The sequence below is a fragment of the Crinia signifera genome, chromosome 4 (assembly GCF_055691185.1).
Source record: "Crinia signifera chromosome 4, ASM5569118v1, whole genome shotgun sequence".
In the NCBI taxonomy this organism is placed as follows: domain Eukaryota; kingdom Metazoa; phylum Chordata; class Amphibia; order Anura; family Myobatrachidae; genus Crinia; species Crinia signifera.
In genome coordinates this window covers 19,160,887-19,177,973 of record NC_139220.1, presented here as the reverse complement: position 1 = coordinate 19,177,973, position 17,087 = coordinate 19,160,887, and the positions used below count along the sequence as shown (strand labels likewise).

Below are 17,087 nucleotides of genomic sequence, written 5' to 3'. Positions count from 1 at the left end.
CTAATGTCCCATACCCAAAAGAACTTGGGTGGATACAGCAAATGATGACGTTCTGTGCACATTGTGTAGCGTCGATTGCACAGTACACAGGTGGGAGTGTCACTTTCCTGTGATTGAGCCTGGGGATATGTCCTCACTGTTACCAGCAGCCACCTAAGTAAGCTGGACAGGCTGAGGCTATAGCTGGAGACTTACCCTATGTACTACAGGAACCACCTTCAATCACCACTAATGGCCATTACCCCTTTCAGAAGAGGCTGCACAGATCACACTCCAGAGAGAGCCCATGTGCACTATTCAACTGATCCAGTTATTTATTAAAGTGTTGATTATACATTTACTTATTTACAAAGCATAATGTCTCACTCAGTGAGAATAACGTCCAGCGCACAACGCCAAGTGTCCAGCACAGGTCACAGATGCAGCCACTTCACTATGTAGAAGTTCCTCTTCCCAACTTTGATCAGCGACAGTCCATTGCGGAGGATGTGGCGACCGACCAAAAGGACCTCGTCTGGGTTTGTGACCTTGCTGTGGTTGATGCTAACACCCCCATTAGTGATTATTTCAAAGCTGAAACACAAAAATTCAATCAAATGTCAGCAAAGTGACTGGTCATAGCACACTGCGGCGATTGATGTGCTGTGGGAAGATACACAGTATCTGATTGGACAGGAGTTGCTGCCATCCAATCAGGAGCTGAATACTCAGACAATATCAAGTACAGGCGGCATCCCTCCACTGTAGTGGCTGCTTGTGTATATTACACACAACAAGTATCCCTAGCGCTATAGACAACGTTGTTGTAACCTCTAGTACAGGGATGGGGTACCAACAATGAAGGTATCTTGTCCTTAGTGCAGCGGTTCTCAAAGGCTATATTCACAGTATCCTAACATTCCAGGTTGTAAAGATATCCATGGCTCAGCACAGGTCGTTAAACCAGACTGACCGAGGGACGAAAAGTCACCTATAGCCCAAGCAGGTCTAGATTTAAAACCTGAACTTTTAGTGCCCTGAGGACCTCTGCCTTAAATTATATTGGGACTGATAAAATATGTCGACCTGGGGGTCCCAACCTCGGTCCTTAAATACCAATAACAGGGTTTTCGCCCTGTCCACCAACTGTCACATTTAAAAATCTACAGGTGACCAGGAATGTGACCTGTTTGGGGTACTTGAGGCCCAGAGTTGGGAACCACTGGTGCAGATAACAGGCTCACCCTTTCCTTACAATAATACATACCCACGGGCGCCGTCAGGAATCGCAGATACTTTTAAACAAGCGTCTAGTACTCTGGTGCCAGGTTCAAGCATTAATTCGGCAAAAGGTGCCTCTAGGAAGAGTTCCTGTAGCTCCTGGTCAGACATGGCTTCCAGGGCTTCAATGCTGTTATGATACAGAGCCTGGGTGCACCTAGGGGGAGAGAGAGAAGACACAACGGTCATATAGGAATAGTAATCTCCTTACTCTGTAAGCTGAATATGATACAGCAACATTGCATAGAGCAGGCATTCCCAACCACGGTCCTCAAGGCACACAACAGTGCAGGTTTTGTAGATATCCAGGCTTGAGCACAGGTGACTTAATTAGTATCTGAGTGATTCTGATTAATCCATCTGTTCTGAAGCCTGGATATCACTAAAACCTGCACTGTTGGTGTGCCTTGAGGACCGTGGTTGGGAATGCCTGGCATAGACAATAGACGCTATGGGTTTAGGATCTTGTCTAAACTAAAGAGAACAAAGTTAAGCCGCAGCTATTGTAGTAATTCCGGCTGCTTCACATAGCCGATTGGCTGCTGCATTATCACCTTCTACTTTATCACCTTCACCAGGCTTATTACATCTGCGCCTCTGGTAAAACAACAGATTCTAGAGCCTTACCCATTCACAAACAAGACATTCTTTAAAAACACCACTGTAGTGAGCCCGTAGTGTTCCAATATGGGTGTAGGACCTGTTGCCCTCCCATGCTCTGCGTTAGGGGGTCACAAGCACCTACCATGCTATAGACTGAACATTTGGGCTGTAGACCCCACTCACCTCTTGGCAGACTCCAGCCCTTCTTTACCATGAACGAGTTTCGTTACCTCTGCGGCCAGTCTCTTCTGGGGTAATCGCTTCTCGGGCTCCCTGGCATGTTGCTGCATGATGTGTTCAATCTCCGGCAGCGGGAGGAAGGTGAAGAGTTTTAGGAACCTAGAACAAGAAATGATTATGTGCACGAGGCTTCAGGCTGTAATCTGGATGAGCGACACGTTCACTGGCTCGGAGCAGTGATCATTATGGATCTGGGGCTCACTGACTGTCTGGTGAACCCTGCGTTGCAGCCAAACTTAATTAGCAAAAAACACAATTCAATAGAGGAGTATTTACAGATCTGATGCATTCTAATGTACTCATGGACAGCGACCATCAAAAGATGTGGGAGGGTCCCAGTGACATGCGAATGGATGTTTAATTCAATATTTTTTATTGATTTTGCAAGAAAAGAAAATAAGAAAATAAAACAATATCACAGACAGTGGCATCTTGGTACAACAGTATTTGTATAGTAGAGGTATATAATCTCTGGTGTGTTGCATCAGTACCTAAACATGTGTCACACATATTGACAAATGATATCCAAGATATAAACAAATAGTTCTACACAAGCCCGGAGGCGCCATTCGGGCTGTCGGGAGCCGATGAGTATGGAGAGGCACAGACATGTTGTATATGGTGTATAATACACTGCCAGCTTGTAGAATAGAATGACTGAATAGGAAAACACCACTGTCTAAAAGAAAATAAATGTAAACACGAAACAGCCCATATTAATGCTAACAAAGAAAAAGTCCAAAAGGACCCAAATCAACACCCCCCCCCCCACCCTGTATGTCCCGTGTCCCCCCCCCCCCCCCCCGTCCCCCCCCCCCCCTGTATGTCTCTCCCCCAACCTGGGAATACCTGGAGCCCTAAATCTAACATCTCCCCCCACTACCTAAAACACACTAAACTATCATAACAATCCCCCCATCCCAGCATATACAATATTCAAGAAGGATAATTAAAACAGGATGTGCTGGGGGCTATTAGTATAGGACCTTAAAGAATGTAGAGACATACCATCTCTTTCCTTTAAATACTGTATAACACTGCAGCACATGTAAACCAATAAACAGGATATGGTACATTGACCATAAATAATATGAATTGATCTTGGTCCACCAACCCAAGGCACCCCAGGATGCCTAGGCACACAGTTTGGGAACCACTGGGCTAAGGAGCAAAATCAAGGTGACCTAAGATTGTGTCTGCAGAATTTATTCTGTCCACTAGATGGTGCCAAAAGCCTCAGGATTTATATTCAAATCCAGGATTTTCACATAAGAATCCAGACAAGAAATATAAAGTGTAAAATGACATTAGGGGGGGATTCAATCCCAAGAATTTGTCAATTAGCGCCCATTTCCGACAATTAAGATTCGACTTAAAAAAAAAAAAAGCCGAATCAGAAAGCCATCAATGCTGTCGGAAACTGCAGCATTAAATAGAGGAGTTCCGCTAGTCCCGCTGGCAGAAACGGGGTTTTTACAGCATTTTTAGTTTAGAGAATCTCCCCCTTAGTATCTTTTGGGTGCAGATTATTAGATAGGCAGTCATTAGGTCTACCTCAAAAGGTCAACTTGGGAAAGATCAACACGAGAAAGACATGAGTGTTTCACATTTTTTGATGTCAGTATCAACTATTGACACGGACCGCCAATTAGTTTAACGCCTGCGCTCACCATGCTTTGGCCTCAGCCCTCTCCTTCTACGTAAGAACAATCCAGTAAAAAAAAAAAAAAAACTGAAAAACTTGTCACGTGTCCCTATCTTTTTAATATCGAGGTCAACGGTTAACATTGAAACGTTCGTCCATATTTTTGTGGTATAGCTGTCGACTTATTCTCAAATCGGAGTCCACGTGAAAGTATAAAAAGTACAAAAAAACGCTAAGCTCAGACGACCTTTTGTAGGCCTAGACACTGTAGAATACTACTATTTCCATGCACAGACGGCTGCCTGCTCCCCAGGGTAGGTGCCGGACTCACCTCTCTACACAGTTGTCCTGCTGCCGCACAAAGAACTGATAGAAGTCAAACAAGGGCGTGCGCTCCCTGCTCAGCCACACGGCGTTCCCAGCCGACTTCCCCAGCTTGTCCCCGGTGCTGCTCGTAATAAGAGGCAGCAAGATCCCAAACACGTCTTCTCCCGTCGTCCTGCACAGGGAAAAACAACAACAGTATGATGTATAAAGGTTACATAGGAAGCATCATCCTGTGTGTTACCTGCCGACCACCCAACATCTCCGCTGAGGGATCCCCAACACATAACATACATGACGTCCGTTGAGGGATCACCTTCAGAGAGGGATCCCCGTCATCAAAAATGAGATCTGAAGGAATCCCAATTGTCGCACACACAACCTCCATATAGGGATCCCCATTAACGTATAGATGACACATAAGGAGCATATTTCTGAGAACATACATGACACGCATACAGATGGATGACATACATAACACACGTCAGCCTGACAGGAGGATGAAGTCATTCCCGGACATGACACACACATACATGGGTGACCTATGTGACACACATACACACACAGACATTGGACTGACCTCTGGATTAAACTATGTCTGCACAGGAGGTACAGGGATGACCTGCGCATGAAATTGTGCCCAGACATGACAAACTCAGATTACATGCACATACATGTGGTGCTGACCTGTAGATAAAGTGGTGTCTGGGCAGGACACACACAAAGTCATTGATAACATACCCACACAAGAGACACATGGATGACATATGATATGCACAGTTGCACACAGATGACATACATGGCACACACTTGGGTGACCTAATATGCACACACACACACAGATGACATGACAAACACTGATGACATATGTGACGCACACATCAATGACATACATGACCAGTGGTGCAAGTAGAATTTTTTTCTTGGTGGTACTGATAGCCTCCACCAACAATGGGCGTGACCATGTGTCATAAGGGGGCGTGGTCACACAAGCTAGAGGAGTGACTAAATGACAATAATGGCGTGGCATCAGGGGACAAGGAATGGGAAATAGGGATGGCTGGGGGTGGGTTTGCTCTTGCTTGGCCTTGGGGGAGAGCCAGGCAGCTTGTGCTTACAATAGTGGAGCCTGCTCTTCATGCTGTCGGCGCCGCTGATGCCTGTCAGTGTGACAGGCTAAATCAGCAGTAGCCAGTAGCTGCATACAGCACCAATCATAATGCTGGGTGGGCGGGTTGCGGATGCATTATATTTAGACTTAAAATAAAAATAGAATTGACAGTGGGTCACGGGGTAAGTGGTACTGCGTACCTGCAACATCTTTCTTACAGGTACTCCGTACCACGCCGTACCCCCTTACTTGCAACACTGCATGACACACCGATGGCATACATGACACACATATGTGTGCCGCACCTGCTGATGAGGTCGTGCCCGGACATGAGGTTCCCCTTCTGGTCGCTGCCCCCCAGCTGGATGCGGCAGCCGTGCTCCCGGTGCAGATGCTGGAAGTCATAGGCCTGGAAGAGCTGGTAGCAGAACTCGCTGAGGCTCAGGCCCTCCGGGGAGCGCAGGCGGCTCTGCACGCTGTGCCGGCTCAGCAGCGCCCCCATGCGGAGGTGTCTCCCCTCCGAGGCCAGGAACTCCACGGCGCCGCGCTGCCGGTACCAGGTGCGGTTATCCAGCACCGTCACCCGGCCCCGGAGCCCGGCCTGCGCCGGCAGCAGCGACTCGTGGTGGCCGAAGATCCGGTCCAGCGTCTCCCGCAGCCCCCGCACGTTCCCCTCCAGCTGCTCCGGCCCCAGCGGCTCCCTGTCCCGGCTCCGGCCGCTCGGGTCCCCGATCTGCGCCGTGGCACCCCCGATGACGGCGATGGCGTGGTGGCCGGCCCGGTGGAAGTGCAGCAGCCCCAGCACCGCCAGCAGGTTCCCCACATGCAGCGAGTCCGCCGTGGGGTCGAAGCCGCAGTACACGGTCTGTGGGCCGGAAGCGAGCAGCTCCGTCAGCCGAGAGACTGCCGTCTCCTCCGGGAATACGTCCTGGAAGAGACCCCGCCGGGAGGCCGACAGCAGCGGCTCGGGGAGGCCGGACAGGCCGCGGGTGTGGGGCCGGCGCAGCCGGGAAACGGAGCGCAGAGCGTGCACCATGGGCGCCGCCATGTTGGGGAAACGCGGGGGCTGCTGGGAAACAGGATGTGCTTGCTTAAAGGGAGTCCTCCTGTCATCTTCCCAGCCATAACACATATCATATAGTAACTGCTACCGGGGGACTAGAAGTCCCAGCGTGCCCTGCCACATACTTGCCTACCTGACCCTCTCCATGAGGTAGAAAATGCTCTGTTCCTGGACTTCCCTGGTAATGTATGATTGCCATCACCTGTGGGGAGCTAGGTAATTGGTAAGAAAGGTGTCACCACAGGTGCTGGCAATCATCCATTGCCAGGGAAGCCCAGGAACAGAGCCTTTTCTACCTCATGGAGAGGGTCTGGTAGGCAAGTATGTGAGCCCTGCCATCACCATCCAGTAACTACTGCCGGGGGACTATAAGTCCCAGCGTGCCCTGCCATCTCCAGTAACTGCTGCCGGGGGACTATAAGTCCCAGTGTGCCCTGCCATCACCATCTCCAGTAACTGCTGCCGGGGGACTAGAAGTCCCAGCGTGCCCTGCCATCACCATCCAGTAACTGCTGCCGGGGACTAGAAGTCCCAGTGTGCCCTGCCATCACCCTACAGTAACTGCTGCTGGTGGACTAGAAGTCCCAGCGTGCCCTGCCATCATCATACAGTAACTGCTACTGAGGAGACATGAGAATAATGAGGAGCCCCATCTCCAAATACATGACCTCCATGGAGGAATCCCCCTCATGTCATATGTGACCTACATGGAGGGATCCCCATCATCCCATCCTTGACCGCTATGGATTAATTCCATCCAAACATACATGACCTCTATGGTGAGATCTCCATCTTATCATGTTATACATGACCCCTATGAAGGGACCCCATAATTTCATCTGTGACCACTATGGAGGGATCCCCATTGGCACATATACTGGACGAGACTATAAGCTCTCAGCATGTCCCTCTCCCCTTACTGACGCCTCTCCACCAACTATAACTGCGCCAAACCTTTAGGTGCAGCTGGCACTGCCTGTTTGGTTCTTACTGATGTTACAGAACCTCGTCCATGTCCTGCGCAGCTGGGTACACACCTTCCTTAGGTGCAACACGGCAGCTCAATGCATTGTCACATGCTGCACGTAACAACGCCGCGTTAGCTGTGTAACCGTCCCCTCGGATGTGCTGCACATGGGAAAATTCCACGGCCAGCGCAGGGTTACGTGCAGCACATATAATGCACAGCCGTCAATGGATTGGGTGGCTCTTAGGGTACACACTACGATGGGTGTTACGTTACAACACTGTCTGGTACGTCCTGTAGCCTGGAACCAGCTTCCGTCACTTTTCCTTGTTTCGTGCATCCCGTTTGTGTACTTTGTAAGGTGCTGCGGACACCTTGTGCCACCATATAAAGGATAATGTATTAGATAGCAGAGTATTGGTTGCTATGGGAAACACTCCACCCTTTTTAGTTTGATACATTTCCCCCTAAGCTGGCAATAGCTGCTTGAATTACAAATACAAAAATGAACAAGATGAACTACAGGAACCAGAGTGATTTATGGTAAAGAAACATCTTCAACAAAAACGTTTCCCAAAGGATTGCGGCATTAAGCATCGGCATAGCATCGATCTGCGAAGCGCACATGGAGAAATCGTGTCTGATTGGTACATTTCAGCAACGTTAGGAAATCACTGAGTTATGTTGCTTTTCCTCCACAAAAAAAAACTAATTACATTTATTGTCCTTTGAAAGGCAGTGTTGCTTTCCCTCAGCCTTGGGAACTATTCCAACATGTTATTTTCTCTTCCCACACAAACGTCTTATTGTAGCAGGTGATCATTTAAAAAATATTTTTTTAACAATTTCTATAGATTTTGTGTTATTGCTCTGCCCTAAAATGTGATCTGTGACTCATTGTTTTTCCTGAAGATTTGGTCACAGAGGTAAAAGACTTCTAGATACGGAGTCTATACGAGGTTATGAACAGCAGAAGCTTTCCTCATAAGTCTCTCCGTCATCGGTGAATTGGGTCTCAGAATATCTCTCTCGATTAAAAGGCATCTGCGGAACGAGAAATAAAATGACAGTAGTTGTGAGAGCGTCTTATACAGGTTACACATAACTAAAAACGAATGCTATCCCCAAGGAGGTTGAGTTGATTGGCTGCAGGTTGGTCTAGTCCCAAAAACCATCTAATTCTCAGATAGGGATTGCCATCGATAATTGAAAGTCTTCGATGTTTTATGGCCGATGTAGAATACTTTTGCTTTCAATGGGGAAGAATCAGATGGTTTCCTTCCATCATATGTATATTTTTTTTTAACGAAAGTTCAGAAAATGGAGCATGCTCCGCCCTCAACACCTCCTGAAGCCCCACCCCACATTCTAATTGGTCTACAGGCCAGTCAGTCAAAGAAAATGGATGATCATTGATAGGTAAAACTATTGATTATCATCCTTCGCATAGGCCCTTATTCAGATCTGATCGCAGTACAAATTTGTTTGGAAAATGGGCAAAACCATGTGCACTGCAGGTGGGGCAGATGTAACCTGTGCAAAGAGAGTTAGATTTGGGTGGGGTGTGCTGAAACTGAAATCTAAATTGCAGTGTAAAAATAATGCAGCCAGTATTTACCCTGCACAGAAACAAAATAATTCACACAAAATCTAACTCTCTTTGCACAGGTTACATCTGCCCCACCTGCAGTGCACATGGTTTTACCCATTTTCCAAACAAATTTGTACTGAGCTCAGATCTGAATAAGGCCCATAGTACATTACTATCGATGGCTAGTTGCAGTTACACCATCGATAACCATCCCTACTCTAGTCTGGTCTAGCCCCCAAAACACCCTAATGGTGTTCTAATACTCAGTTTGGCTACAGGATACTCTAGCCCAGAGCTTGTTTTAATGTTCTAAATCCCAGGTGTGGTAGACCCAAGGACATTCTAAAATTCAATTTGGCTACAAGTTGTTCTATTTCATCTAGTCCAGAGGATATTCTAACATTCTGAATGTCTCCAGCTGCCTCGAGAAAGTTCTACTGCTAAGATGGATGGCCTAGTCACAAAGATATATTAATGCTCTGATTGGCTACAGCTTGGTCTAGCGCCCAAGGGTATTCAACTTGGCTACTGGTTGGTCTAGACCCAAGGTTGCACTGATTGGCTGATCCCGTGAACAATTCAATTATTTTATCGGATACAGATTGGTTTATACCCCGAGGACGTTTTAATGCTCTGTCTGGCTAGGGTTTCAATGTACAGATGGATAGATCGTATTCAATACAATATGGTTGCCATGAAATAGGTGTACACGGTGAAAAGGCTGACATGACAATGGTCGGGAAGAGCCAACCTTTTGACCCTGTTGAACATATATGGGGGGGGAGGGGGGGGGGGTAACCCAATGACTGCTGCAGATCCTCTATACCACCCCTGTCTGGCGTAGTTCCAATGCTCAGCTCAGCAGGGATTTAGAGAATCTTGTACCTGGCTAAATTCTGGCACGATTTTGTGGTACTGTTAATGGCAGAGTGGATGAGAACTTGGGTGAAGACGTCTCTCTGGAAAACAGAATGGAGTCATAAGACCAAAATCAGCGCTCCAGTCTTTACAGCTGCACAATAAAAACTCTTACAAAACCGATAATTTGTTTTTACATGTATCTTTCACGGTACAGGGGGTTCCCAGGGCGATATCCTCCATCGTACTGCATGAACAGACAACGGAGGATGTCGCTGACGCCATAGCGGAGCATCAGCAACATTGTGCATATACACTGGATGATATTTCGATTTTGATGTTCCGACCTGTAGGAATCGGCACAACCGCTTAACATGTCCTGCATGTACCCGGCATTAGAATGTATACTATGTAACTAATGGTCTTTACTGTTCGCCTTTCAAAAGTACACGGTGTGTAAAAGGAATCTGAACCGCCAAAATGGATTTCAACACGACCATGATTTTGTGGCATGATCAATTCTATCTTAGACTTGTTGGAAAAGATGGGACAGCCATTACCTGAGCGTTACTGCCCCCTATGGTTGGTATCTTGTATCGAATCGGGTACATCAGCTCTACGGCCTTGTCGTAATTACCACTGTCGAACTCTACTAGGGCCTGGCAGAGCGGGAGGCCAAGATGACTGATCAGCGCGTGTTCATGGTTGTCACCAGGTGATCTGAAAATAAAGTTGTGTATTAAATAAAAAAATCCACCCTGGATTATATTTTTTATTTATATTCATCCCTCTCCTCTGGGTAGAAAGGCTCTGTGAGATGAGTTTTATTATTCTACTCGAGGGGGGTATGATGGAAACCCCTTAAAAGCCTGCTGCCTACTTGGAAAGCTCCCGCAAAGAATCCAGAAGCTGGGTGGTCATCTCGTGATCCTTTGAGCCCAAGGAAGACATTAAGAAGTGAAGGTCATTGAAAATCAGAAGGTGATCGTCAGTATGCTTCTTTGTAACTTGGAGAAGTTTTCCCCATCGGTTCCCCACGTCCACTCCTGGATAAAAATACAAAGTAACATATACTGTATGCCCCAAAGTGCCAGTGTCCCCTATTGCATGCAAGAGAACAATGGACTAGAACAGTCACTTAGCTGGATTCAGACAACGGCAAAAAAAACCATACCTTCCATCTGGAGACGTTGTAGTAAGGACGAATTATCGACAATATCCAGCATGCTTCCACTTGTAAAACTGGAAGGGGCGATCTATGGTAGAGGATATAATCCATGCCATTAATAAGCGACATTATATTTTAAGAAAATGGGGCAGATGTATTAGGCCTTAACAAGAGATAAATGCAAGGGTGATAAGGAGAGATAAACGTCCAGCCAATCACCTGCTAACTGCCATGTTACAGGCTGTGTTTGAAAAAAGTCAGCAAGTAGCTGATTGGCTGGACGTTTATCTCTCCTTATCACCCTTGCATTTATCTCTTGTTAAGGGTTAATACATCTGCCCCATTGTCTGCTAGCTATATAGGAATTATCACATGGCTGTTTGTATTCGCAGGTAGAGGGATTGGTTGTGTCAGTCGCACAAGATAATTATTGGAATTGCGGACCCCTTAATACAAATGATCTATAGTGATATATATGAGACCATAGGGGTGTGCTACCTTTAGACACAGAAGTTTAGGACAATATTTACAAAGAAAGAAAGTCCTTGATAGGGTGCACCTCGAAGAGAGTATTAAAAATTATCTTTTATTAGTACATACTTAAAAGGCTGCGAAAATTTATTAAAAAATAAACATGTAACATATAGGGGTAGGGTTCACACAGTTTAAAAACTATGGTGGCAGGCAGAGATGGCTATATGATATTGGTATTATGCTGATTGATGTGGGCTACCTAAATCCACCAGATATTGCGAATTTAAGAATAAATCGCGACTGCTGTTTGTGGAGCTAAAGATATATGGTGCCAGGTAGGAGTGGGTTAAATAACCTCTTCTAACTCCGGTGTACAAGTTTGGCGTATAAGCTAACCCGTTCTTCACAGTTAACTCCGGGTCTCTGATGCTGTGCCCGAGTAACTGTAAGATCACTTGGGTTGCTGGGATAGGCGTGGGTATAATACACCTCTAATTGCTCCTATTTGTCCCTATTGCCGATACTGCGTCTATGCCTGTATCGGGATTTTATCTGTAACTGGCTAGTGAGAGACGCACAAATATTGTGACGTGACCTCCTACGTATTACTGGGTATCCCACTAGGTTAATACACTAGGGGATCTCAACCCAGGGAGGGACTGGTCTCCTTAAAGTTTGAGAACCAGTGTATCTCACTGTCAGCCAGCGCACTAACACATAGACCAGGGGTCAGGAACCTTTTTGACTAAGAGAGCCATGAAAGCAAAATATTTGGAAATTTATTTCAGTGAGAGCCATATAATATATTTTAAAAGTGAATTCAAGTAAATGTCAGTATAAAACGCCTCTGAATTTATTCTTTTAAATAATGTTGTTATAATACTCACCATTAATGCGAGCAGTATAACACACATAATGCCCCCAGCAGTATACCCCACATAATGCCCCCAGCAGTATACCACACATAATGCCCCCAGCAGTATAACACACACATAATGCCCCCAGCAGTATAATAGAAGTGCACAGAATGCCCCCAGCAGTATACCACACATAATGCCCCCAGCAGTATACCACACATAATGCCTCCAGCAGTATAACACACATAATGCCTCCAGCAGTATACCCCACATAATGCCCCCAGCAGTATACCACACATAATGCCCCCAGCAGTATACCACACATAATGCCCCCAGCAGGAACACAGATAATGCCCCCAGCAGTATAACACACATAATGCCCCCAGCAGTATAACACACATAATGCCCCCAGCAGTATAACACACATAATGCCTCCAGCAGTATACCCCACATAATGCCCCCAGCAGTATAACACACACATAATGCCCCCAGCAGTATACCACAGATAATGCCCCCAGCAGTATAACACACACATAATGCCCCCAGCAGTATAATAGAAGTGCACAGAATGCCCCCAGCAATATACCACACATAATGCCCCCAGCAGTATACCACACATGATGCCCCCAGCAGTATACCACACATAATGCCCCCAGCAGTATACCACACATAATGCCCCCAGCAGTATAATAGAAGTGCACAGAATGCCCCAGCACAAACTTACTGCTGTAAGTTACACTCACCGTCAGTGTCCAAAAGCCTCCAGCACCCGTGTGGCGCGCAGTGATTCCCCACGTGTCAGCAGAGGTGGGGAGCCTATCAGCGCGGCGGGCAGCCTGTCAGCACGGCGGGTGTGGGATGTAGCTGGAAGAGCCTACAGTACACACTGCGGCGTATCAGCTCTTCCACCCACATCCCCCCCCCCCGCCGCCGCGCTGACGGCTCAATCCATTCCCCCGATGTCAGCCGCGTATCCTCATAGAAAGGGGATAAAAAATCAGGCAGTCTGCGAGCCATATGCAATCATCAAAAGAGCCACACCTGGCTCGCGAGCCATTGGTTCCCGACCCCTGACATAGACCCAGGCATGTATAGGTCTTAGGCAGCGGTTAAAGGGATGGTCACCAAACTGAACACACAATCAATCAAAATACAAAGTAAGAAAAATAATAACAGTTAAGCCATCTGCCTGCGCACCGCTAGCCGGCACGCGCTTCGCAGATTAGCTTCCTCAGGGCCAACGTTGGCCCTGAGGAAGCTAATCTGCGAAGCGCGTGCCGGCTAGCGGTGCGCAGGCAGATGGCTTAACTTTTATTATTTTTCTTACTATGTATTTTGATTGATTGTGTGTTCAGTTTGGTGACCATCTCCCTTTAACCGCTGCCTAAGACCTATACATGCCTGGGTCTATGTGTTAGTGCGCTGGCTGACAGTGAGATACACTGGTTCTCAAACTTTAAGGAGACCAGTCCCTCCCTGGGTTGAGATCCCCTAGTGTATTAACCTAGTGGGATACCCAGTAATACGTAGGAGGTCACGTCACAATATTTGTGCGTCTCTCACTAGCCAGTTACAGATAAAATCCCGATACAGGCATAGACGCAGTATCGGCAATAGGGACAAATAGGAGCAATTAGAGGTGTATTATACCTACATTATACCCACTCCTATCCAAGCAACCCAAGTGATTTTACAGTTACTCGGGCACAGCATCAGAGACCCGGAGTTAACTGTGAAGAACGGGTTAGCTTATACGCCAAACTTGTACACCGGAGTTAGAAGAGGTTATTTAACCCACTCCTACCTGGCACCATATATCTTTAGCTCCACAAACAGCAGTCGCGATTTATTCTTAAATTCGCAATATCTGCGTGGATTTAGGTAGCCCACATCAATCAGCATAATACCAATATCATATAGCCATCTCTGCCTGCCACCATAGTTTTTAAACTGTGTGAACCCTACCCCTATATGTTATATGTTTATTTTTTAATAAATTTTCGCAGCCTTTTAAGTATGTACTAATAAAAGTTAATTTTTAATACTCTCTTCGAGGTGCACCTTATCAAGGACATTCTTTCTTTCTTTGTAAATATTGTTTGTATTCACAAAAGTACTCGACTCTCACGCTGTTAATTAGCTGTGGTAAATTGTGGCATCTAATTCAATACCCCGATATCCATAACAATTATCTTCAATTAAATGTCATCATATTCTCATTTGCCTCTCTGAAGCGGTCGGTATAACGTGACTGACGTGTTTGTAGCCTTGCTTTCCTATAACAAGCTGCATAAATTAGTAAATTCATACACATAGGCACATCGGATGCCATCACAGCAGCTCAACTGACTGCGATTTCAGCTTTTTGCCCTGTATGTACTGTGGTAAAGATGCAATATGCGCTTCATCTGTCTGTAATAGATTGTGGTGGTTCTGCTTTCTGAGGTGTAGTGCAAACTCAGGGTGGCACCCAGCAAAATCTTTCACCATCCTATTTCCTATCAAATGATTTCAGATTTAAGGTTCTCCCTCCCGTTTGTATGCACTAAGCAGGGGCGAGGCACGCTGTAATTGGACTTTAAATTGCTACTTACATGATTATCATACACTGTCAGAGCAGCCTCATATTCACCCTGCAAAAAGGGGGGTTCAAACAGAGTGTTAGACCACAGTGTAACTAGGCCCTTCTTGGGTAATACTAGTTGTCGCCATATAATTCCTTACTAAGAAATAATAGGACTATCGATAGTTGTCATAGCAATAGAAGCAGTTGGACTTTTGTGAGGTAGAATCAATAGATGAAAGGGAGCAAATGATTGATCATTAACAGAATCAATCAGTCTTGTGAGACAGTGACAACAGTGTATTTAAAGACTGTTTTCACCCAAGGACAGTTGTACAGCAAAGTCGGTCTCATCCCCTGACTTAATGGGTGAAAATAAATGAGAGATTCAGAAAGTGAAAGATTTGGTAAGAAATCTCCAGTTTTTATTAAAGCGGCAATCATTTACACTGCAAAATCAAACTGGTTTTGCTGTATAAACGATTGCTGCTTTAAAAAAACTGGAGATTTCTTACCAAATCTCTCACTTTCTGAATCTCTCATCCTATTAAATCTCACCCAATATCTATGTGTTTATTGGCATGCAGGGATGTTTCACTTGTATTATAGCATTTTAATGTTCTATAGATTGAGAACTGACTTGCTGTCTCATAGGTAACACATTACATATACACTGTGGCAGAGGCATGAACGGATTATTGGAACTTTTCATCCTGACATTGTGTCACGTTTCAGCAATAAGAAACCATGCAAATTATTATAAGCTGATGACAGGACACATCTGCAATGTCTGAAATGTTTGGAAAATAAAATTGTGGAACGTCTAACCTTTTCTATATGATACAGGGCCCAGTGCCAGTATACATGGCAAGCAAGCATGTCGCTTCCCTAGGAGAGAATACAAGAAAAATAGTAACCCGTTAACCAAAAACAAGAAAATAGGGTAAATCCACGAAATATCGTACACAATGTATGACGATTAAGAATTTCACACAACTGCTAATATATAATTAAAAGGCTTCTGCTGCTCTCCTCAACTAGATGGTGTTAGATTCAAGTGTTCAGTTGTGCACAGCCGCTGGATCTACTATAATTTTCCATTAGCTCGGTCTGACTTTATAGAGCCGTTTTGTGCGAGACTTACCTGCAACTGTTCTACTCTATGTCGCATTTCCGTTGGGCCCCCCAAAAAAAGAGACTCTTTCGGCTCAAAAATAACGTCAGAATTCCGATCGGATTTACATTCGGAGCGTTAAAGAGGCGCATGTCATTACATTGGCCGAGATCCTTTATTATGGGGAATGCCCAAAAAAATGATCATCCAGATAATAGGCAAAGGATGGCATTGAAAGATTTTTGCGCCATGTGGTGTCTGATTCAGACCTGCTCGCTAGGGTGCGCATATTGGGAGCATAGTGAGTAGTGAGCCCCGGCGAACCGTTCATTCTTACTAGCTGGAATATGGTTTCCTTAGCTCTAAGGTTACTGCCAGACAAGAGGCTGCTGGTGGCAAGTCTACGGTGTGGTCCCATTTATTCAGGTGATAAAGACCCCGATGCCAACGCCGATTGGTTGATGTTACCTTCCAGTCGTTTTCAGTCTTCTGCATGAAGGACAGGCCGTCCTCTACATCCGCCTTCATCTCATGTACGTGGGCGATGGTGTGTACGGACCAAGCGTCCTTCTGGTTCATGGCCAGAGCCTGGACAACAGGGTGATACGTAGCAATGGATTACATAGGGAGGAACGACAACACTGTATGTATAGTAACTGCCCATAGTTGGCGTTATTGTGGAGAGGTCACTACAGCTGGGTGGTGCGATGGCAGCCACAAAAGCTCACAGAAGGGGGGTGAAGCACGCGGCACGGAACACACCTGCTCCACTACCGGCCTCTGGATGCAACATCAGCACAAGAACTGTTCATTAATAGCATCATGTATTGGGTTATCATGGCTGGACCGTAGTCACGCGCCATCTGGAGTAACATTGGAGTGCACACTTTCCCGACCTCGACCCCCGCAGTGCCTGGTCTGCGCCCTGCCCCGACCTCAACCCCTGCAGTGCCCTAGTCTGCACCCTCCCCCGACCTCAACCACACAGTGCCCTGGTCTGCATACTGCCCCTACCTCAACCCCACAGTGCCCTGGTCTGCGCACTGCCGCAACCTCAACCCCACAGTGCCCTGGTCTGCATACTGCCCCAACCTCAACCCCCGCCATGCCCTGGTCTGCACACTTTCCCGACCTCAACCCCGCAGTGCCCTGGTCTGTGCCCTGCCCCGACCTCAACCACACAGTGCCCTGGCCTGCGCCCTGCCCCGACCTCAACCACACAGTGCCCTGGTCTGCGCCCTGCCCCGAC

General features: G+C 46.5%; 2 protein-coding genes across 2 annotated transcripts in view; both read right to left on the bottom strand.

The window, feature by feature from the left end:
* Window positions 1-291: 291 nt before the first annotated feature.
* Window positions 292-6,363, bottom strand: YARS2 (tyrosyl-tRNA synthetase 2). Its single transcript, XM_083181309.1, has 5 exons — window positions 5,489-6,363; window positions 4,080-4,247; window positions 2,047-2,202; window positions 1,247-1,417; window positions 292-573 (listed from the first exon to the last, which is right to left on the bottom strand). The coding sequence occupies exons 1-5, from the start codon at window positions 6,313-6,315 to the stop codon at window positions 414-416; spliced, it is 1,482 nt and encodes a 493-aa protein (XP_083037435.1). The 5' UTR covers window positions 6,316-6,363; the 3' UTR covers window positions 292-413.
* Window positions 6,364-7,733: 1,370 nt separating this feature from the next.
* TTC38 (tetratricopeptide repeat domain 38) overlaps window positions 7,734-17,087 on the bottom strand; it is a 28,105-nt gene continuing 18,751 nt past the window's right edge. The window contains exons 7-14 of the mRNA XM_083181307.1: window positions 16,307-16,426; window positions 15,553-15,612; window positions 14,756-14,794; window positions 10,837-10,918; window positions 10,543-10,708; window positions 10,223-10,382; window positions 9,690-9,763; window positions 7,734-8,257 (exon numbers count right to left, since the gene is read on the bottom strand). Of these exons, the coding sequence (XP_083037433.1) occupies window positions 8,164-8,257; window positions 9,690-9,763; window positions 10,223-10,382; window positions 10,543-10,708; window positions 10,837-10,918; window positions 14,756-14,794; window positions 15,553-15,612; window positions 16,307-16,426 (795 nt within the window). The 3' untranslated portion in view covers window positions 7,734-8,163. The remainder of the gene's footprint in view (window positions 8,258-9,689; window positions 9,764-10,222; window positions 10,383-10,542; window positions 10,709-10,836; window positions 10,919-14,755; window positions 14,795-15,552; window positions 15,613-16,306; window positions 16,427-17,087) is intronic.